At 47.9% G+C, this 23,248-nt stretch overlaps 1 protein-coding gene across 1 annotated transcript in view; it reads right to left on the bottom strand.

Annotated features, from left to right (window-relative positions):
• TCERG1L (transcription elongation regulator 1 like) overlaps positions 1 to 6,766 on the bottom strand; it is a 97,685-nt gene extending 90,919 nt beyond the window's left edge. Inside the window, 4 exon segments of the mRNA XM_030030985.2 lie at positions 3,959 to 4,139; positions 4,953 to 5,099; positions 6,424 to 6,729; positions 6,731 to 6,766. Coding sequence (XP_029886845.1) covers positions 3,959 to 4,139; positions 4,953 to 5,099; positions 6,424 to 6,729; positions 6,731 to 6,766 — 670 coding nt within the window.
• Positions 6,767 to 23,248: the final 16,482 nt, after the last annotated feature.

Here is a 23,248-nt window from a genome sequence, read left to right as displayed (position 1 = left end):
GAAAAAAAAAAAAAGAAAATAAAAAAATGTCTGATTTAAGACGACTATTTTCCTTCAAGTAAACCAACACTGAAAAACACTGAAAGCCTTCATTCCAGGTTAGATTGCCTCTGTTACAAATGAAAAAAATACCTTGAGCATTTTGTTAAAGGTGAAAACCATTAAAAGGCTTTCACCTCTTCAGTGTCTCCTCCCAGCACTCACAGTTCTGACAAGGCTCCCTGAAGGAGACCTCCGAGAACGCAATGTGTTTGCCATAATGCATTAATGCATTCTTCTGCATGCACCTTAGCTGCTATTACTGAAGACATCTATTGTACCAGGGCCAGTACGATGCTCAAGATCAGTAAGAAAATGCAATTTATGTTGAAATGTGCACAAAAAAAAATAATCCATTTGAGGACTGTCAAACATTTTATAAAATGGAAACAAATGTTGGATCTTCCTTTGCTCTGAGTAGAAGCGCAGAAGGCAGCATCCAGGCTCCACTTACCCAACAACCTAGCTGAAGCTCCTGTGCTACAAACACTCTATTTTTGAGGTTATGCAAGCCTCCAAATTGCTGCCGAGCAACTGCCCACAACTTTAACCCCTAGAAACTCTCGAGGGTATTTATTTGATAAGCCATTGGCAAGATTTACAGAAGCAACCTTCGTCTCTATGCGCTTGCAGCACGGGTTGCAGTCAGGACTTGGTTCAGGTGTGGATGGAAATTCCTTATTGCAGGCTGAGGGTCTCCCTACAGAATTCCTGGGACTGTATGTAGATGATCTGCTCAAAGCATGATACCCTGAAATGAGCTGCAGAGTATCATGGTCTTCACTGAGGAGCCCAGTAACGACCGTTATATTACTGGTTCTACTGGAGTGCCCACACACTGTTAAGGTTTAGCATCGCACTGGGGCTTCCCGGAGAGCCAGCAAGCTTTCCGTCCCTGCAAAGGCTGCAGCCTGCGCGATACGGGACCGTGCACCCAATTACAGGAGACATTGACTCGCTAACCTTGCATTTCATAGCCACCCTCCAGCAAGCAGAAGGCAAACGTGGATTTCAAGGGCTATAAGCTGAAAGCCACCACCTCGGAACTTCACAAAATCACTCAATTTTTGACCTGGATGGGGATGCTTCCTTCGCTCCCCTCCCGGCGCAGCCGCTGCCGGAGCAGCGGCCTGCCGCAGCTCTGCTCAGCGCGCTCCCGCCGGCGGCTCCCGAAGCACCGCTGGGGAACGTCGCTTCTTCAAGAGACGACAACACACTTGCACCTCTATCTCCTGCTCCCTCCCTCACAGGAGGCTGGACGAAAGGCTTGTTCTCCAAGGTTTCCTGGGAAAACCTTCTCGAACGTACCAGTAAGAACACACCCTTTGCAAGGAACCACCGCTTGGCGATGCTCTTGAGAGCCAGGAACGCCAAACCGCAAGAACGTACCTTCAAACATTTAAAATAGCATCAATAATAGCAAAAGCACAGAACATCATGTGCCAGAGGGCTACAGCCGTCATGGAACGGGTGCCACCAAGGGGTCCTGCCAGCGGTCCCTCAGCCCACGTCCCGCGGCCACCGACCGCACAGGGATGTGCGGACCACACAGATGCCATATGGGCACTTCTGCCTTCAGGACCAACCCAGCCCCGACTTCCTCCACACAGCAGAGAGCACACTGCAGGAGACAAAAATATTAATCCTTTCTCAGCGAAAATACCTAGGCGTTGCTTTCCCCACAAAAAACGCAGTATCCAGTAGACGTAAAACCACCTATCATTCCTAGGTGGGAAAATAAAATGTCACTATTCGCTTTAGATACACAAAATGGTAAGTACATAAATTCATGTTTTGCAATATGCGTGAGAATAATAGCTGCCTCCTTTTCTCACGGAAAATAACACCGTCTAGTAGCTGGAGCTCGCAGCTGTTAAATTATGTGCACTACCATTCGCCAAACTCCAGTGCCTCATTCCTTTATCTTTGTAACATTGCTGATACATTGAGAAAACAATTATATCATTACTGATAACTGTGGAAGGCAAACCTGCTGCAAGACAGGCTTTCAAAATGAATACAGCCACAGAGCCTGCAAAAAGCTTATTAACTTCTCAGTTTAAACCACTTAACTAAGCAATTTTCTCTCAGTATTTTTATTACTCTTCATATTAAGTGTAAAGATTATATAGGAAATACTTCAAGTACTACCATAACACTTCCTAGAAGCAGCTTCTGACTACAGCTGGAGGGCACCAATATTGCCATCCTGCAGTAATGCCATCACCGCGCACACTTCTCTGCACAACCTCTAGAGTCCACACACGGCCAGGGATGTTATTGGATTAGCATTGATCGCATCAATCCGAAATAAGACTTCAGGAGGGATAGAAAGACTTAGAAAGATGGTCGGGGGTCTTTGTGCTCCTCCCTGAACCTCTCCCACCCGAACAGGAGCTCAGGAGCTTTCTGAAGAGGTGGCAGCCAGCGCCGAGCACGCTGCCAGAGAAGAGCTGGATCCACCTGAAGACCTCCTGCGAAAACGGGCCTGAACGTGCGTATACTGCCCAGGGGGAAGAAAATCTTCTTTCCTCTGTGCTACTTACAGACCACAAATGTGGCATCAGTCTGGGAAAGCCCTGTTCGGTCCCTAACCCGCTGCCAGGTACGCTCTTTCTTTGCATCTGAAATATTGGATGTGATGAAATCTGTTTGTTTAAAATAGGGAAGTATTTTAAACATACATAAACAAACGACGGGCTGTCACTCCCCTGCATGGAACACCTCCCTCAACGTCGCGCCTGTCCTTAAAAACACGCTTTGAACAGTGCCTCGCGCCTGGGAGCACAGCTCAGCTATTCCCCACGGCATCCCAGGAGGAATGCATCAATATAACGGGGTTTCGCCCGTGGCAGTCTCATTTCCGAGCGCTGCCGAGCAGCACGCCAGTTGAGCATCGGGCGATTCTGGCAAGAGGAGAAGGCAGCTTACTGCAACGGCTTGCTAAAACATCAAAATATGGAACCGATTCGAGCGGTTCAACATGTTTCAATACAGAACAATATTCACTGCTAATTAATCAGCCTGGCAAATGAACCCAAACAGTCAGGATCTCTTCCAGCAGACTCTCACAGAATCTCTGCATTACTGGCAAAGTACAAGAAAACTTCCTGCGTGCTAGACAGTTGCAAAACAAGAAGTACTTTACAGGGCAAAGACCAAGGTAAGAGGGGCTCCGCTTCCAACTGAACAGACATTACCTTCGATCTAAGAAAGAAAGAAACAATTGGCAGCAAGCCATTAAGACTGTCCTAATTCCGAATTTAAGAATATATGTTAGGGGTTTAAACATCAGGAGCATTTTACTTCTTAACCTTTTCTATGAAACAACTGCGATTTTAAATTACTACTATAGCACCAAAATAGAGAGATTCAGCTTCACTGCAATGCATTTTCTGTTCTTTTCCAAGTATAAAGCTTAGCTCTGCTGTTAACAGCTGTGACATACCCGAGTTCTGCAGATTAATGGAATTTATTGCACAAACATCGTTGTGCATAACTGAGTCTTAATGAGATGATGGATCAATTGCTCTTCTCTACTGATAGCTGTCTACACAGACCACACCAAATTCTTAAAATTAGCAGCCAATAGGAGAATTATACATGAACCGTGTTGGCAATTTCTTGTTTGAAAATAAACCAAGTGTGCTGGGAGTGGCAGGCCCCTTCATTCCAGAAGTTGACAACCAGTGATGGAATAACCTGTTACCATCTTCTATAATTACACATGGTCTTTTCTTTCTTTAAAAGTCATTTAGAGGATGAAACGCACTTTGCCATCAAGGTTCAGATCAAGCAAGAGATTTTCAGCTGAACAGTATGAAAGTCTTACTTTAGAGAATGGCTTATGCATCTCTGGGAGATGCATTTAAAAAAAAAAAAAAAAAAGTAAGTACGTAATTATTTACGTCCTACTGACCTGGCATCAGCTGAGGTGCCAACACCACTGTGGGAAGAGGCCTGGAGGCAGCAGCTGGCCTGGCTATAGCCATAGCTACTTGATTTGTCATTAACAGAGGTTTCTCATTTCCCTGGAAGAGTCTTGATTCCTCAGGATGTATCCACGCTGAATCCAGAGCAAATGCATTATTCAAGTATATCTGTCCAACATAAATAAATAAAAGAATGTTAAGGTTTGAGATACTTTATTCTCACTTTTACTTTGGAATTTTGTATCTTTAACTCAATATTACAGGTAGTATCTCAAGTTGGGGACAAACTTGCAAAAATAGATTGATTTCTGCTCTGTCAGCATTGTAGGCTGAGTTTAATTGACCATTTAAAAATTAAATGGCTTTTAACACAACTAATGAGCCAATGCAGCATCACAAAAAGAAAAGAAGAGCTGAAAGCAACTGTGTCCCTGACACAGCTACTGTGGAGGAAGCCCACGTTCAATTCAGAGACTTCGGTCACCTTCCGAATTGGCGAGATGGGGGTGAGAGAGGGAAATGGGGTAAAGTCCCAAAGCCACGTTTTCATTATTCAGCTAGGTAAAGGTACAGATGTAGGTAACCGTGGGCCGGACGAGGGCGCAGGACCACAAGTGACGCCCTGGCACCGGGGACATGGCAGCGCTCGCAGTGACGCCACCGCCGCCAGCGCTGTACCGCAGCATCCGTTTTGGGGAAAACCAGGGGAAGTACCAAGAAGAAACGGAAAATGGAAAACTCTCATCATCACATCCCATCATAAAATAAAAACATTCTACTCAATGTAATAAAGCGTAAAGATAGTTTACTCTCTTTAAAACTTCAGAAAAGTGAAGCTGTATAACTGCTGAAGTAGCCTTCTCCATTAACCGTCCCTTACAACATTCCTCCTCCGCCTTCACAATTCACAAAACCCGTAACATTTTTCAGCTTAGGTACTTTAGCCTTAAAAATACTTCAACATACCAAGATCAGACTTACCTTGCAGTTTGGTAGCCTCTTATCGATCCAGTTTTTCCCAGCATGAGGCGGAACCGTAGATGCATACACAGGTGGAAAAATAGGAACAAACTCCACGCTCGAAGAAGGTGAAAATCCTATGACTGGAGAATGAGCTCCAAATATCCACTTAGGGGAGAAAAATGGGAAGAAAAGTTACCAAAATGATTTTACCCTCAGCAAACAGATGCTTTTCATGATTTCCTGATTAGAGGAAAGATGAGTACAGAAAATTTCGAACGTGTCTCTTCAGCCCAGCAACCATTTGTGTTTCTTTAGGCATTAGACGGTGAGCGACGGATGGCACTGACATTATAAACTGCTTTAGAAAGCCACAAACCAGTAGCCTGGCAGCAAACACAGTACTTGGCTAATGGCTGCTAGTCGCCAGGGAAGCTTGGTTTTTCTCTGCTCAAACAGAATCTCACATACAAAACAGAAACATCACCCGAAAGTGTTTCTAAAATTCGTCTGGAGGCAAACAAGAACCAAAGGAAATGTCGGAAACCTATTTTCTCTTAACTTAAATTCATTTGGCAAATAGGTTCCCACAGTAAAACCACCTCTGCAGTTTATTTAAGTGGTCTCACACTGGGGAATAATTGATGTTACTGTTTCATTAGACCCAGCACTGCCTATTTTCTCCCTCCCACTCGCTCCGCTCCCAAGCCACAAGAGACGCTCGTGCTCGAAAAGGCTGGAAATCTTCACATGAAATCGAGCGGATACTACAGCGCTCACATCTCTCTTTTATTTTTACTTCTGCCTAGTAAAAAATACAAAGGCGAGGCACAACTACGAGTACAGCTCCCGGTACCTCCGCCGTTAACAGCAGAAAACGGCCGAAACGCTTCGCTGTTTCACAAGCAGCCTCACGACAGCAGTTGATAATCGAAATATTCATCGGGGAGAGCACTGGCGAGACAGATTGGTTCAGCCGGCGTGACTCAAAACTTTAGTCTTTATGAATATTCAGAAAAAAAAGCGAGGCGCTCGGCGTTGCACAGGACCCTGCGAGCGCCGCGTCCTTTCTGCCCTCCTCCTGCAGAGCCACCGCCGGCGGGGACGGCCAGCGGCCTCTCCGAGGAGGCCGGCAGACCCCTCTCCCGCCGGGGAGAGCACGGCTGCCGCCCTCCGCTCCCCTCCGCGCCCTCACCGCACCTTCTGCCGGCGGCTGCCCGCCACGGCACCGGGGAGCGGAGCCGCGCACCGGCGCCCAGGGCGCAGCGCTCCGCGGGGGGAAAAGCCCCACCGCGTCCCCCCACCACGGCCCGGCGGGCACACAGACACACACGGGGGAAGGGGGGGGGGGGGCGGCTGCCGCCGCGGCGCCCACCCGGCATCCCCCTTCCCCGGGGCCGGTGATGGGCTCCGGACAGTCGGCGACGGTGAAACTTCTGCCCCCCCCCCCCCCCCCCCCCGGCCCCCCGACACCGAGCCGAGCCGCCCTTACCTGCCCGTGGAGGAAGGCGGCGGCGGCGTGGTGGTCGGCGGCGGCGAGCAGCGGCAGGAGCGGCTCGCAGGGGACGCGCCAGCCCGGGGCGGCCCGCAGCAGGGCGGCGGGGGGGGCGGGCGGCGGCGCCGGGAGCAGCAGCGGCGGCGGGGGGGGCGGCGGCGGCGGAGGAGGAGGAGGAGGAGGAGGGGGAGCCCCGGCGGTGCCCCCACCGACCCTGACCAGCCCCGCGGCAGCCGGGACCACCCAGGCCCAGGGGGGCGCGGGGGGTTCGGCGGTGGGGGGCCAAAGCAGGGCTGGGGGGGGGCGGCGGCGGGCGCTTAGCTGCGGGAGCCGGCAGCATCCTACATGGCACGGGGAGCGGTGGGAACCCGTGGCGGGCCGCCCCACGTTCCGCACCGGCACCGGCGCCGCCGCCGAGTGAAACTCCACTTCGCGGCGGGGTGCCGCCGGCAGGCTCCGCCCGGCGCGGGGGGGGGACGCGGGGAGGGAGGGAGGGAAGGAGGGAAGGGGGGGGCCGCGCTGGGGCCGCCCTCCGGAGGGGCGGGGGGCACCCGGTAACTGGCCTCGGGGGTCAAGATGCTCCCCCCCCCTACGCCGGAGGAGTGCGGCTTTTGCTGTGGTCCGCGGGGGCGGGCGAGGGGGGGGGGGAGGGAAAAAAAGGGTTTTTTCCGCGTCCTATCGCATTAAGGTTGTTCACCAGCGCCTGGCATCTCGGGTCCTCCTCTGCTGCGGGGAGACGTCTCGGCGGCCTTTGGGGGGGGCGTCGAGGGGATGCGCGGCCTCACGGGGTGATGCCTGGGCTGGGCTGGGCTGGGCTGGGCTGGGCTGGGCACCTCTGCCAACCCCCCCCCCCTTCCCCCGGCCGCCCCCATGGCGGGGAACGGAGAAGGCTTCTCTGGGGTCAACCGGCGGGCTCAAACGTCCCACGGCCGCCCCCTCGGATGAGGCCCTTCTCCGGCCTCCGGTAGAGAAATGCAGGAATTCGCTCGCCCGCAGAAGGAGGCGAGCCCCCCCCACCGTCGCTGCTGCCCGAGAAAGAAAAACCTATTGGGGAAGGAGGTGCCCGGCACAGCAGCGCAGACCGCTGTGGGTGCTGCCGCTGGGAAGGTGGGAAGGGTCCCACTGCCCGGGACACCCCCCACCACCACCACCCCCCAGGCCTGCCCGCTGCTCCTGCCAAGCCGTAGACGGCGGCATCGGCAGCCCCTCGTTAAAAACTAAGCTTTTGACCCCTGGTCACAGGTAACCTCTAGCAGTTAGGAGTGAGTCATCATACTTTGTGTAATGATTCGAGGGGAAAACGAGCACCCACCTCCTCTGCAGGTGCCCGAGAGCAGCTCCCTTCCCCAGCCCAGCTCAGGCGGTCCCGGGGTCGAGCCACCGCGGCAGGACAAGCAACTGGTTTGCTTGCAACCTGTGGGCTTGTTTCTCCTGCCTTCTCCTCCCTGCTTTCCACGGAGGAGAGAGGAGCTGAGCAAGCCTCTTCAGCTGCTGACGGCATCACGGCTTCCAGCCTCTCCAGCAAAAAATTTAAAAGGAATGAATAACAGTAAAATGGGCTGAGCCCGAGTTCACAGAATATACAAATGCTTCAACTTTATGGTTTAAAATCATTGCTATGTTTCTCTGCCAAACCACCAGCGCTGCTCCGGCTCTCCATCATAGCGGCACGGCAAGTGCTGCACAGTGAGAAAAGGCAAATATCCGGCTGCACCCGTCCTGAGTTTGTAAATCACCACGGTCCCAGAGTGCCAGAGCGCGATGGAGAACTTGCTACATCAGGATTGTGCAGCTGTACGTAGGCAAACCAGGGGCTTCTTAAAACTGCACGGAAGAAAGTCAAAGGTCTCGGAAATCCATCTTTTTCTCTCTTTTATTTGGTGTGCAGAGGAATTGGACCTCCCATGGCAGTGACTCACCTTAGTAGAGGTAATTCCCAAGAAGTTTTGAAATCAAATTATTATGATCTGTGGATAAATGCAAGATCAGGGAAATACATTGCTTACAATTACCCTCAGAAAGATACTGGGAAATAGAGATTTGAGTCACCTACAAAGTGACAGAAATCAGGTAAACAGAAGATCACTTCCAAATGTTCTGGTGCCTGGCTATTTCTTAAACTCAAAAAACCACTTCCTGGTAATTGTAACTGAAGGAGGAAACAGAAACATAATGACAACAACAACAAGAAAAAAACACAAAAAAAAAAAAGGTTGTTTCCTATGAAATGCAGTGGTCCTTGAGTAGTCTGTTTTAAATGCAATAGTTCATCTATAAAATATTGAAAACAGCACCAAAATAGAACACTTTGTTTTTATTAGTGGCTGAAGATTTATTTTGGGGAGGAAAAAGGTTGAAAGAGGATTTGAAGAAGTTCAGAAACTGTTTGTGTCCATCCACCTTTGCATTCGGAGGCGTACTCCTCCCATGTGGGTGCACCCTTGCCAGTTAGTGGGACTTAGAGCTACCTTTTCCCGAGGCACACAACACTGACAAGACTACTTCTTATTTAAGGTCTGGAAGAAAGATTGTTTCTTAGAGGACTGTATTCCTTGTGTTGAAACCATGACTAACATCGGCCCATTAAAATTACCAAAGGCCAGCCTAGATCCAGCAACTGTGTAACTATTTAAAGCACAAATCAGAGTGGTGTTATTTAGACCATCAAAACCACTGATTAATAGATCAAAATCATTATAATTTCTTACCAGCGGGCAGTCTGGCTAAATACTTTCCTAATATTAGATGGGAAAGTCTGTATGTGTAACGTGGCTTCGGAAAGCCCCAGCTCACTTGGGTCAGTGGGGGTCGGGGGGAGTTTCTCACCTGATAGACAGACATGTTACAGCCTGGCTGAAGGATGCACACGCAAGCAGCGGCTGCTTTTTTGCTTAGGCTTCCTTCTCCTCCTCTTCAAAAAGTAGTAACAGAATGATTGGTGCCTTCTTCCCGGGAGCTGGGGAAGCATTTGGGTGTTTCCCAGGCGATGTGCGTGGCAAGTTTATGACAAGCCCGCATGCAAGAGGCTCATCGCGGTCCAAGCTCAGCGCTCCCACGCTGCAGCCCGGCAGGAGTGAGGGGTGACGGCAGGGATGAGGGATGGTGGCAGGAGCGAGGGGTGACGGCAGGAGCGAGGGGTAACGGCAGGAGCGAGGGGCTGCATCACCCGCCAGAGCCAGGCGGTGCACGCTGCCGGGGCTCTGCTTTTCCCGGGCAGCCCAGAGAGCGGCAGTGATGCCGAGTCCAGCGCCAGCGCGGAGATAAGCCGCGGCGGCTGCGAGCGTTCAGGCAGCGGTTGCCATTGCCGGGAACTGGGAGCGACCCCCGCTGCAGGGGACAGACTCCTCTCCCCCCTGCAGAGTGCTGGGTGACGGCCGGGCGATCGCTGGCTCTGAGGACACGCTTTACAAAGTGAAAAGGTTCAGATAAAGTTTTCACGTTCTGGACTCGCTCCCCGTGCTCGTACGTGCAGGATCTGCATCGTGTTCGCCTTCAGAGCGCGTGGGGTGACCTCCCCTAAGGAATGAAGCGGCATCTCTAATGCTGCTTACCACCAACTGCTCCTTCTGCTGGACTTGGCAGTGTTGGGTTCACAGTTAGACTCGATGATCTGAAAGGTCTTTCCCAACCTAAATGAGTCTATGATTCTGTGATTCCCTCTGCAAAGCATATGCAGTAGGTTGCTGTGCTCTGGTCGGGGGCTGCCCTGAACACGCATCTTCCCCCCTGCCTTAAAGGAAAGGCTGGAGGGATGTCCTCACGTTCGAGTGAGGAGTAACACAGGTCTGGGTAGTTCCCTGGTTCCTCGTGGAGCTTACTCCCAGAGCCCGTGGGCATGGTATTCTTCCTCTGGGGACAAGCTTGTTACACATTCCCGTGGACAGAAGGAGCATTTATGGTCACACGTGCTTGAAATGGCATACGCTGCTAGGAGAACGGTACAGCAACCCGCCGGTCATTGCAGCAGTGGCCCTTTGCAGTCACTCCAGCTACAGTATTACCTGCCTCTGAAGGGGTCTCAGCGCTGGATGAAATTCATGACAGTGATGCTGGTGGGCTGGAGATGCTGGTGGTCTGCTGGGGCTAAAGAATGGAAAGGAGAGGGGAGCGCAGAGATGTGGTAATAAGCTATAAATATGCACAAGGGCTGCTGACAAGAAGGGATTATTCTGTTTTTCATGTTCCTGGTGGACAGAACAAGAAGAAGCAGTCCTAAACTGTAGCAAGAAAAATCTAGTTTGGGCCTTAAAAGATTTTTCTAAGGGTGAGAAGGGACACAGAAGGGCTGGGGTCTCCTGCAGCACAGGTCAGGGAATGGGCAAGGGAGCGAGCCAGGCACAGCTCCCTGCCACGAGGCCAGCACAGCACATCCCGTACCAGCCTAGGGGGTATGGTTCCAAACGGGAAAAACCTCCCATGTCAGCAGAGGGGGTTTCTTTTTCACTTTTCATGACAAAAGGGAGAGTTAATAGAAAGACCATGTTGGAAGAAGAGACATGTTTGGGGCATAACTTCTTTCAACTATTGCAACTTCAACTTGGAAGTGCTTTGGGGAAGAAAACGGCACCTGAGGCAGTTAATCACTCACATCTGGTGCACACGTTAGCCCTCAAATGCCACAAAGGGTACTTTCGATAGATAGCCAAAAAGCCCATTTAGCACTGGAATAAAAGGTTTAGACCCATCATCTTCATTTTTAAGTCTGAAAAAATCGGTCTGAACACTCAAAAAAGGGATCCCCTTCATTAATATCTAAATTATAGACTTTTCTTACTGAGGACATTATGAACCACTTTTCTTCATGACGAGGTTGTCCTTTTGTGAGACGATGTCAGGCGATGACCAAACTTTCTGTTGTTAATGCATCAAACTATTTTACAGAATAGATGATGTAAAGTCTCCATTGTAGCACAGTAGCCATCCATATGGATAAATTTGATTTGGTATGGTAAACATGAAGAGAACAGTATCCTGTACCATGTTCCAGAAGGCATTATGTAGAACGCCCTGTATATCCGTAGCCGTGTATATTTGAACGTGCTGAAGTTGCCTGTAGATGATAGCACCGACCAGAACCTTGGCAGAATTACATGCTTCAGCAAATTCCTAATAAATAAATTCCTCCCTGCTCCGTGTGCTATCTAAGCTCAGAGTCCCAGGGAATGAGGTTTGCAGCTATCTTTGCCAGCGTCTGCCTCTCAGGTTAAACCGCTCATTTCATACTGTGCGGAGGGGCCGGAGCAAGGAGCGGGAATCTCCTCTGCCATTTTTGGGCATCTTGTGCCGTGTGAGAAAGCAAGCGTGAACACCGGCAGATTTTTCTTTTCGGGTACTAACCCACCCAATTCAGTCCTTCACAGCAGTGCAGCAATCAGGAACCCCATCTGAGGAGCTCTTATTTCTTCCCAAGCAGACCTGTCAAAATACCCAGCCAAACAAATGACCTGGTGAGGTGATTATTCTGTTGAGTTTTCTCATAACAACATTGACTAATAGTCTGTCCCTTGGGTTAATCCTTATCTGCTGCATTAGTCATTTGTTTCCAACAGTGGTAAATAGCAGAAATGTATCAAATAAACCCACTATGCACCTGATTGTGCAATACCATGCTATGAAGGGAAATGAGCTTCTGAGTCCAGCTAGCGATCAGCTTATAGTCTGTAGCATGAGGATTGATTGTCCCTAAGTCTTTTATTCTAGCTAGCAGAATCGCAGATGCTATTTTTATTCTCCTATGCAACTCACCTGAAGCTTTGACAAAGCCCTCTTTCTGGGAATGGTGGCTACCAAGCTGTAGTACCTCTGTGCCTGGATAGAGGGATTAAACCCCTATGCCTAAACCAGTCAGGTTCTCATGGGATTTAGCTGCCACTGCCTGGTGCCGAGAAGGAGCTACGCAGTACGTGGGAGTGGTGGATGGTGGAACAGCTTCCACTGCTCCTCAGAGCGCAAGCCAATCCGCCGCTGAAGTGAGTCCCCAAGGCAAACACATCAAATGAAAAATCCTGAAATAAAATGACCTTTTGTTTCTATTCCTGTAATGTGAAATACCTGATCTGTGATCTGATTTTTGCTAAATTCCACTGATTTCCATGAGCCCTGTTTCAACCCTGGTACGAGAAATCAAAGAAATAGGAGTCAAAGGAATAGTAGCTTCAGTGCAATAAAAATCACTGCAGGAAAACATGCATGATACTTGACTTCAGCCTTCCTAGGAGCCCTTTTTCAGTCTCTGGGGATGGTGGGAATCGCCTTGGGACACCTGGTTCCCCGGGAGGCGTCCCCCAGCTCTGGCAGGAGGTGATCCATGGCAAACCAGGACGGACAGTCAGACCCGCACTGCTGGCTACCCAGAGGATATAGACACCCAAAACTGCAGCAGGAGACAGGCGAGGAGAATGAAAAAGTGAAACAGCAGAGAGGAGTGGTTAAACAAGGAGAGACACTTCAGGAAACTACAAACAGATCATCTAAATTTGTTTAGGTTGAAGGGATCGCCCTGTTTAATGAGCCCCAGAGTAAGAGGTTCTAGGTATTTAAAAGAGCTGGTGTGAGAATGAGTGGCAGAGGAGCAAGCAGCAGGATTTGGCCACGGCCTGGAGACATGACAGAGCAGCTGAGGCTTTGCAGATGGTCCTGTCACCCTGGGGACTGTCCTGCAGCTCAGCACAGCCCTCTGCCAGCCTGGGAGCACGGCTGGTTTACAGCTTGCAAAAAGGCGAGTGCCAAAAATCATCTCTGGGTGGGGAAATGGATGGAGCAGCATTCCTCCATCCCCAGCCTGCCCCAGCAGGCATCAACACCTTGCGCTGGTGTGAATGAACCACGTCCTCGTAATGCTGCGGGTGATTTCTGGAGCTGCTCTGCCATCGACACCATTTACATTTCCGAGTTAGCCATTTGTTCCTTTTTCACTCTGACTTCAAACTTGCCGGCCTTCAGGTTTCTTGGTGGTCCCACCAGGAGATCTTGGCTAATCTTCACCTTGCTGGGTGCTAGATTAACCCAATGGCAGTTTGAGCAGCTGTCAGAGAAGGACATGATTGCACAAAGATGATTAATTGTCAAGTTAACCTGCAAAATATTAATTTCCTTTCCATTATACTTCAATCAGTTTGTTTTCCGATTTCTTATACAATATTCTTCAGCTATTTTTATACAAAGATGGAGTTATTGATACCAAAATTTCAAACTCTGATTATTTAGGAAGGGGAAACAAGTGAGAGACAGCTGCCCTCATAGAATCATAGAATCAGTTAGGTTGGAAAAGACCTTTAAGATCATCAAGCCCAACCGTCAACCCAACACCACCATGCCCACTGAACCATGTCCTGAAGTGCCACGTCTATGCGGTTTTTGAACAGCTACAGGGATGGTGACTCAACCGCTTCCCTGGGCAGCCTGTTCCAATGCCTGACAACCCTTTCAGTAAAGAAATTTTTCCTAATATCCAATCTAAACCTCCTCTGCTGCAACTTGAGGCCGTTTCCTCTCGTCCTGTCACCAGCCACCTGACAGAAGAGACCAGCACCCACCTCACTACGACCTCCTTTCGGGTAGTTGTAGAGAGCGATAAGGTCTCCCCTCAGCCTCCTGCATGGTCAACTGAAAGCAGGAGCATGGAGGGGACAGGCAAACATCTCCTGCCTGACTGCTGGGACAGCTAAACCCGTTCACTAAAATCCTAAATTTATTCTAATCCTGTTGGATGCAGAAGTCAAACACGCCTTTTTTCTTTAAAAACAGAACAACTGATGCATAGTCCAGAGTAAAGCTCTGCAGGGTTTTGCATACAAGAAGATTAATTCAGGTAGCTAAGAAAAGAAACAGAAAGGTGTTCAAACAAAGTGAAGTATAAAAAAAATAGCATATTTTGTATGTGCACGCTAGAGACTAAGTTGCTGGAAACATTTTTAACTGAAGAATAAAGAGTACAGTCATTTGAGGCAAGATTTTCTTTTTAACTAGTCAGTTGGAATACACCTCTGGTCTGATTTTAACCCTCTTTGGTAGTCATTCCCAGTTCCACCCCGCAGTAGCAGAAGGATAAAACCCCCCTGGGATAAAGATATCTACCTCTGACCACCCTTTGTCCCAGAGCACTCCTGAGAACACACACAACTCACTTTGATCTGGGCCTTCCTTTAAAAGACTCCAAAAAAGTTTCCATGCTAAATGTGGGACTGAGCAATCTGTAGATGCATCAACCCATCTCCCCTCCACTTCCAGACAGATAGGGTGAGGCTGGCTAAAACCCGTGAGAGAGGAATTCTCAATCTGCACCTGGAATTTATGAAGTCAAGTCAGGGCAGCGATGCCACCCTCACACACCACGCGTCAGTTTGTGAAATTTAGAAGTGTAGTAGCTGCTTTTGGCAAAGCATTATGTGAAGGGAAGAGAGCTTCTCCGTAACGTCAGGGAACAGATACAAGGGAGGTGCTCCCTCCCAGCCACGTATGGTCACCTCCCCTTAAGTACCAGCATTGCTGATGCAGGTGTGTTGACCCGGTGCTGGTCCACATGCTCCAGAGGGGCCCTAGGGGCTTTCCACAGGAGATACTCCTGGTAGGCATTGCTCACCACGAGCAGAAACAGACAAATTTCCTTATTCCCTCCTGTCTTTTCAGAGCCTACAGATTGTCTGGAAGGAATCCGTGCATCTCAGAGGAGACATATTGCAGGAAAGTAGCATTCTCGGAATCAGATTTACACCTTCTTAGTCCTCCAAAACACTGAGGCACTTGCCTGGCATCGAGGGTTTGAAGAGATGTTGGTTTGCAGCTGGTACAGCCCAGAAGAGAATCAGTAGGGGTGTTTTATTTTTAACTTTTCAGAAGAGATTCTTTCCTCATTTACATTCTTCAACCATCGCTGAAAGCCTAGAGACCTGGTCCTCTGCATCACCACGTGTCTCATAAGCATTTCAGGTACCTCGGGTAGCTAAGGAAGACATTTTGAGCATTCCAGGTTCTCAGTGAAGTCAGATCAATGACTTCACTCACAATAACTTGCTTAGAAATTAACTGTTTCATGAATTTCAGCAAAATATATATGTGACAAGCTCAAAACATCTAGCTAGTCAAAAAGCTGTGGATTCCAAAACAACAAACAACAGATGGTGCCATCTCACATCTACCTACTACTCTAAAGAGATACTTGACAGATAGTCAGATGAGTTCCCTTGTAGAAAGACTAACAGTAGGGTTTATAGTAATAATTTTTCTGGTGCTCAGTTGTAGCTAGTTTATCAATAAAAGGTGAAGAGCAGGAATCAAATCTGCAGACTCCATAGTGCTAGCAGAGCAGGCAGAAGATACCAGCGTCCAGCAAAACAGTCTGTCACGTACTCAGCAACTCGTTTATTTACTCTCAAAAGCAAGTTGCATTTCATCCTGGAGGGATAAAAAATTGTTCTCTTCTCACTGCTGTAGACCACCCAGCATTTTAACACTGTGGTTTGTGTGGAAGTTGGAAGGAGAGGAGTCTTCGTATCACTTTTTAGTCCCAAACAAACATTTGTTATTGCTTAATCTCCAGTTTAGAAAAGATCAGTTTTCCAGAAAAGACATGGGAGCAACACTGCATTAACTGATAAGACATCAGACAGCAAAACAGCCCCACAGCTTATCTCATAGTTGCAAGGCCCTTCCTGAAACCTGCTTTATTCACACTCAGCGGTGAACCTTAGAAGTAACAGGAACAACAGGAACAGCTCTGAAATGCGGGTAACATCGAGAACAACAAAAAGTGTGGTCAGCTTTGCAGCGGGTTGGAAATAGTCATTCGTCACATCGTGTCCTGTAGAAAGTCTTCAAAACTGCCCACAGGACACAGTTTTTTTGTCTCAGAGCTGCTGTTTCCAGGATGCACAGTGACTGCTGGTCCTCAAAGGATGGTCATGTCACCCACCAGACAAGAAGGAGGCTTCTGGATATGGACATAATGCCCCCAGGAATGTTCTGGATGCCAAGTGGGAGTGTTTGAAAGGTGCTGCACCCACCCACCACACTACTGTTGTACACAACATGCACCAAATCGGTTAGTGAAGAGACAGTAATGTTTCATGCCAAGGACAGACTTTTCCTGAGGCACTTAATTATCATCAGCCCACACGCTATTTTCACAAATTGCTTAGAAGGGCTTATTGCAAAGGCAGCGTTATGAGACAGTTGGTTACACTGAACTCAGGTTATTTAAAATACATGAGGGGAGGGAGGGTGAGTCGTGGGCACTTTGGTCTCCGCAGAAGGTGGAAAATCATTACTACCTCTACTTTTTACACATTGTTCCAAGGTATGAATACATGGGTTTGGCTTCTTAATTAGGTGTTTTACCTCCCCATGTCAACACGGTTAAGTCAAAGCTCATTGCAAGTTTAAAACTTCACTTCATCAGCCGAGCAATTACACTTTTATGAGCTTTATCCTCTTTGTAGTAACTTTAATACATTTTTGTTACCTAATTATTTCTCTTCCCAGATTATTGCTCTTAAGTAACATCACTATTCTTCTGGATTCAGTAGTGGAGACAGCATACCAGATCACATACTTATCTCCAAAACCATTTTGGGAACCAAATGTGGAAATATCAGTGTCAAGTTACAAAAAAATATACCAAGAACTAATTATTCCATCTGGAAACCTTCAGATTTAATTTCTCCAACATTAAATCCCCCTGTATCGTTCTTCAGTCACTCAGCTGTAATGGCTTCTGCTCCGCTCCCAGAAGAGCATTTCGCAACGCTTTCAGGACAGAGCTGTCCCGGTCTCTCCTTATTGCCGCTACTTCTGCTTGCCACCTAATTACCCGTTTCAGGGATGGTTTTACTTTGCAGTTGGCTGTTAGCTTAGGCCATTTATTCCACCCCCGGTCCCTTCTCCTGCAATTCAGGACGGTGACCGGCAAGCCTCTGAGCGGGGCTGGATGCTGCTTTTCGCCTCCCCGTGCCTTCGCAAACCGGCGGGCACGGCAGGGATCGCCTCGCCGCGGCAGAGCCACCTTCCTCTGTAAGCGGCTTAGGGCCGGATAAAAGACGTCTGGTTCTGACACGTATTAAAGTGCTCAGCCGTTCACTTAGGAATTAAGTGGAGCGCAAAGCCATTCTAAAAACAAATGCTTGCATTAAAGTCCCTGCCTCCGAGCTGGGCACGTGCTGCTGTGCGCAGGAGGCACTCGAGCCGCGGGGAGAAGTGGGGTCTGCGGTCTCCAGCGCCTGGAAGTCCTCTGGCCAAGAGCAGAACCCAGCCCAAGCTTCTCCGGTAAGTGCTAAGCTCCCAGCTATTGCCCAGTAAGAAGATATCGGTACACCGTGAGCAGATACCAGTTGTATCTCACAGCTGGTTTTGGGGGTAGGACTGGTCCCTGCTGCCTTGGTTGGGTAGCCACGTCTCAGAGGAGCAGTCGTGCTCCATCCCCCGAAGGGCTCGGAGCGTCCCCCAGCACTTGGGGCGCGCAGCTCGGAGCAAGGACGCAACCTACAGCAGCAACAGCCTGCGGCTTCCCCCGATTCCAGTGAGGAGCCCCAGGGGAGCAGGAGGAGGAGGAGATGCTGGGGAAGGTCCGACTCGTTCTTCTGAATCCAGTTCCCAACCCTGGTGCGGGAACGGGCGAGCAGGGAGGCAGGCGGCGGTACGGACACCGTCGCGCCAAGAGCGAAGGGTAACTCCTGCTGCCAGCCCCATCCCTCCACCCCACGAGGAGAAAGGCACCGCTGGCTCCTCGCACCAGCCCCTGCCCTGGATCCGTCCCTGCAGGGCTCCCACCCACCGCAGGCACAGCAACGGGGCTTGGCCCACCGGCCGCAGGGCTCGGGAGCCGCAGTCCCTCCCTCCTGCTCTGCAGGGAGCCCGAGGCTCCGTCTGCCAGGTCGGGATGCAGCCACCGTGTCAGGATACGGTCCAGCACAAAGCAAGAGAGCGCTGATAAAGCCGAGGAATGGGTCAGGCTAGCGCTGGACGCAGAGGAGCCGCTCGTTAGGGCTCGCCAGCCGCTTCTTACGTTTCCGAGACAGAACCGTTTCACACAGGTTGTGAATAACGTTGACCGAGCTGTGGCTTTCAGCCTTCAAAGTTAGTGCAGAAACCACCATAAAAGGTCATTTTCTTATTTCATAAGAAACTTCTTGCTCAGAAGGAGCTTATACTCAAAACTGCACAAATTGTTAACAACCAAACACGAATTTCCAGCTCAAAGATGCCACTGCTGTTCCCGCCAGTTTGCGGAGAGGCACATGGAGGTGGGCACAACTTTAGAGCCCCTGAGTTAGGGAGAGAAATTGCTCAACACAGTCCAAAGCCTGAGATAGGCTATGGAAAGTGATGGAATAGTTTGATTGTTTCTGTTTTACTACTTTTTTAATAAGCAAATTAGAAAAAAAAAAATTGTTTCATGCACACTTTTGCTTGCAGTCTCCCGTGGTGCATTATCCCACTACATGACATTGAGTTGAGTAGCAAATACAAAAAATAATTCCCATCACTCAAGATCAGCCTGGAGAAGATCATCCCATACTCCAGCGTTGCTGGATTTCTCTGGGCATCTGCCAGGCAGCCTCCCCTCTCCTTCCCTGCCTCAGAGGTTTGCTCAGGCTGGTTTTAACTTTGGTTTTCAGGTCTGTTTTTCCTCCTCTGAGGTGGTTAGGCAGACCCCACTGATTTCAAAATCTTAAAATACATTTTGGGGTTGGTTTGTTGCTGCTGTTTTTCAGCTAGCCTTTGGAGTTCATCTTCCCTCTTTATTTCCCTGACACTTTGGTCAATAAGAAGACACAAAAAAAACCCCAAACAAAAAAACCCTTCAAGGACTGATATTTTACCTCTGTCCACAGTAGGTAAATGCACGCTCTCCTCTCTCTAGAGATCTCTCCAAGCTGTGCATTTCTGTCTTTGGGTTGAGCATTACCAGCATCATAACTTATTTATGTTTTGCTCGGCTGACGAGGACACCACCTCCAGTGTTAAAAGGAAATACCGGAGGGCAGAGGCAAGCGTTATTTTCTCTCTTGCCTTCTTCCCTTCATTACAGCCGGAGACTCCCTCTGATCCCCGCTGTCTTCTCCCCATGCAGTGCTCCGAGGAACGAGGGCTCCACAAAGAGCACACGCTCCCGCAGCCGGGATGGATGCACTTGCTGTTTGAAGGCAATATTCCCAACTGACGCTTCTTCACAATATGTCATTCATGTCACAAGCCCAACTTGTATTTTGTTTGCTGCTTGAAGAAATCATTTTGTTGAATAATAATCTTCCTTGTACATGAACTTCTATTTTCAAAACGGTCCGTGGAGCGGCTCAGCTCTTAATGAGTTTTCCTACGGGCTATGAGCTGACATCAAGAACCTTCTTCACTTGGCTTCTTTTTACAGAAGGATTCACTGCAGATGCCAAAGTCAGCTGTCAGGTGCCGAAAGAAGCAGAACGGCTCCAGAGACGTAGCGTTGCAAGATGAACTGAACGCGAGCGTGTTTCTGAGATCACCCACAGAGAAATCCTCCTAACCCAGAACCAGCTCCTGGTTTGGAAGATCTCACAACATTACATTTTAACAGTTTCTACTGCTCGCTCGGTGAGCTCACGGTGGCTGAAATTCAGCCATGTGAAAGCAGAAATCTCACATACCTGATGTTGTAAGACTAAAGAGGACCAAGCGACACGGTGCTTTGGGCTGGTGACTGTCACCAGAACTGGAATCCTTATCATATGCCCTTGGAGTCCCATAAATAGCCACCGCATTTATTGTAATAGCCACTGGTAACTCCTGCAATAGCTGCCTGCTTGATTTCTCTTACTTTATGCGTTTTTCCTTATCTGTCTTAATATGTTAAGGAAAAAAGGACTTATTACACTGCTTTAAAAATAATGCCTTAGGTTCTTATCTCAAAACCGTACACCAACAATGATTTTGCACTAGTTATGGTTACAAGTGCATATTTTTAATTTGTTTATTAATACAATTAGACAGGATATTTGACTTAATCTCTCATAAGATCATCTACATGTTTTTCCCCTGTTTGATAAACCTGATCAGAGTTCTTAAAACAAAAAAACAAAAAAAAAAAACCAAAAAAACAAAAACAGGCTTTGTTGTAACATCCTTTCTCCTTCCCCTGGAGCACTTTTTTTTTTTTCCTTAAGTCTAGGTAGTGATACCACAGAAGTCTATTATTTTGCTTCCAAAAACTTACTTCGGCTGTGCCAGATATACTTTGTAAATTATAAATATGCATCCAGCTTACCTAAAAAAAAAAAGTATTGTCCCAAAGTATTTCTAGCTAATCATTATCATTAAACTAATAATTGCTGCATTCAAATCAGTTCCTTTCATTCAAGTAATAAAGTTCTTTGTTATATCACCCATCCATAATGACACTTCCCTAACTTTATTTTTATGAAATTAGCGCTTAGAAAATATTCAAATACATTTTAAAGAAATACATACTAAAAAGTCCTTGTGACAGAATCCCAAATTATTACTTTCTCCTATAGAAAAAGGTTATTTTTAATGTACAAATGGATATGATCTTAAATTTTCATAAGAAGATGGGAAAATGGAAAGAGAGACAGGGACAGAGAGGAGAATTTCTAAGCAGCTTAAAAAAGAATCAGTTAACACAAGTTTTTAGAAGGAATACACATCTAGCCATCTTGGTATTGCTTATTTAAAAAAAAAAAAATCACTATTACTGCTTAGTAAAGACTTGTGATCAACCTTGCAAAGCAGTTTAATTCTCCAGACACCTTGAGGATTGTAAATTTAAGACAAAAGTAAAAAGTCTTACCAAACCAAAAAAAGCATGCCGTGCCTGGCACAATGGCAGACTTGTTGTGCCTTTCTTCTCCAAAAGGACAACTAGAGGTGGGGAAAACTGTCAGCTTCGGGCTTGGGCTTCAAGTGAGACTAATAATGACTGAAATCCTCTCTTCTTATTAGAAAATTCCTCTGCTCATTGTAATTTAAAAGTAGCCTAAGCAACTGCTGGTAAGGCTGTTCTACTAAAGAGGTAAAAAAAAAAAAACCTTAGTTTCTTTTTAGGGTGGTTTTGAGCAGACAAAAATGGAAAGAGAAAAGAAGTACTTTAATGAAAGCAAAGCTCAACTGACAAGCAAGGTCCCAAAGGGAAAAAGTAATCAATTCCAGAGGGTCCTGCTGGTAGGTGGCAATTACATCTTCCACGGTGTTTCTTCTTGGTAATCGAGTTCTGTGTGTTACTTGTTCTGAGCCCTCGTGAAAGTGGGGGGGGGAAGGTCCCTGAGCTCATCACAGTCTTTTGTGTGTTTGTTCGGGATTTGGTTGTTTGGGTTTGGGTTTTTTGGTTGTGGTTTGTTTTTTGTTGGGTTTGTTGAGGGTTTTGGGGGGTTTTTGGGGGGTTTTTTTTTGTTTTTTGTTTTGGTTTTTTTTTTTTTTTTTAAGTCCTTCACAAGTTCTTCATGGGGTCTTTCAGAGAAAACTCAATGTACTAATGGCCTGTTTGAGCATGCTGGGGTGGGGGTGGACATGGTGGAAGGAGCTGAAATTGTTTCCCCAGTAACTTTCTAAAGAAGAAAAAGCCCAAATAGCCCAAATACAAATATTTCTAAGCAGCACAGCCAACCTTTTAAATAATACAATTAGCAGACCATGAGAGTTTAATGCCATTCCTGAAGAGTTATTTATCCACTTAGATAATGACATGATTAACTTTGTGGTCTGCCCTCTCCTAAGCTCTCCCGTTAAAAATCCTTCCATATTTATGGTAGCGAGCCAGCGGAACTCAAAAAGTTTCTCATCAGGTGGGGAAAGTGTAACGTTTCCAGTAAAAGCTGCCCTTGGCCAGAGGTGAAGGTTTTCTCCGGGCTAAACGAAGCAGCTCTTCCACTAACAAATTAAAAATAAATAAAAGCACCACCACCACCCTGCCCAATCTGTAATGCAGCCACTGTTAGATGAGCATCATCCCTCAGCCGTGCCCAGCGTGAGCCAGGACCGTCTGCGAGCCGAGTCCTCCCTGCCAAGAGCTTGACCAGAGATTTACCACTGAGGGCTGGTCCCCGCTGCCCAGGTCGACATGCATGACCTCGGCTTTTGGAAGCCTCACTGAGGTCCCCAGTGAGGAGAGAAGTGGTGGGACCTGTCTCCATCCACGGGCGACACGGCACAGGCATGTGTGCCCTGCATCACCAAGTGATGCAACTTTTATATCTAGCCAGGTCCTGCATGTCTGAGCAGTCTCAACTGAATGGGAGATATTTAATATCACACTTCAACAAACATTTTAGTTACCCATATCTTTTAAAAAATTTCTCAAAACGTCAGTGCTACTTTTACACTCCTTTGTAATCCCTCTGATTTTTGCCATTATTCTCTTATGTCACTTTCTTATTTTACTCTAAGTCTGTCAATTATTTTTGCTTTGATACAAGCAGGAAATATGTCCCTATCTGTGATCCCAGGAGCGATACCACTTTCAAACTTTCCTCTTACCTTGAATTTCAGCAGCCCAGTCCAGACCACTGCCCAGCTCAAACCACACCTCTCAGGCCTTATTTTATTTTCACCTCCCCTTACTCCACATTATACACTTGAGAAAAGGAAGTCTTGTTTTTATCAGTTTGGACAAAGAAATGATCAAAGTCTTTTAAGTGGCTCTTTTCCAGTCTCTAGGAGTTTTACAGACACCCAGACATTTAACCACAACTGAGTTTGCTTCCTCAAATCTCTAAGGTTTTACCAGCAAGGGACAGTTTCTTTTAACTCCCCAGTCTATAACTAAAGCTCAAACTCCCCCCGAGTGGGACCAGGAGACCAGTTGCTGCACTGCTGGGAGCGTGCAGGGTTTTATGTACGA

Source organism: Aquila chrysaetos, chromosome 11, assembly GCF_900496995.4.
Source record: "Aquila chrysaetos chrysaetos chromosome 11, bAquChr1.4, whole genome shotgun sequence".
NCBI lineage: Eukaryota > Metazoa > Chordata > Aves > Accipitriformes > Accipitridae > Aquila > Aquila chrysaetos.
This window is presented reverse-complemented; position numbering and strand designations above follow the sequence as displayed.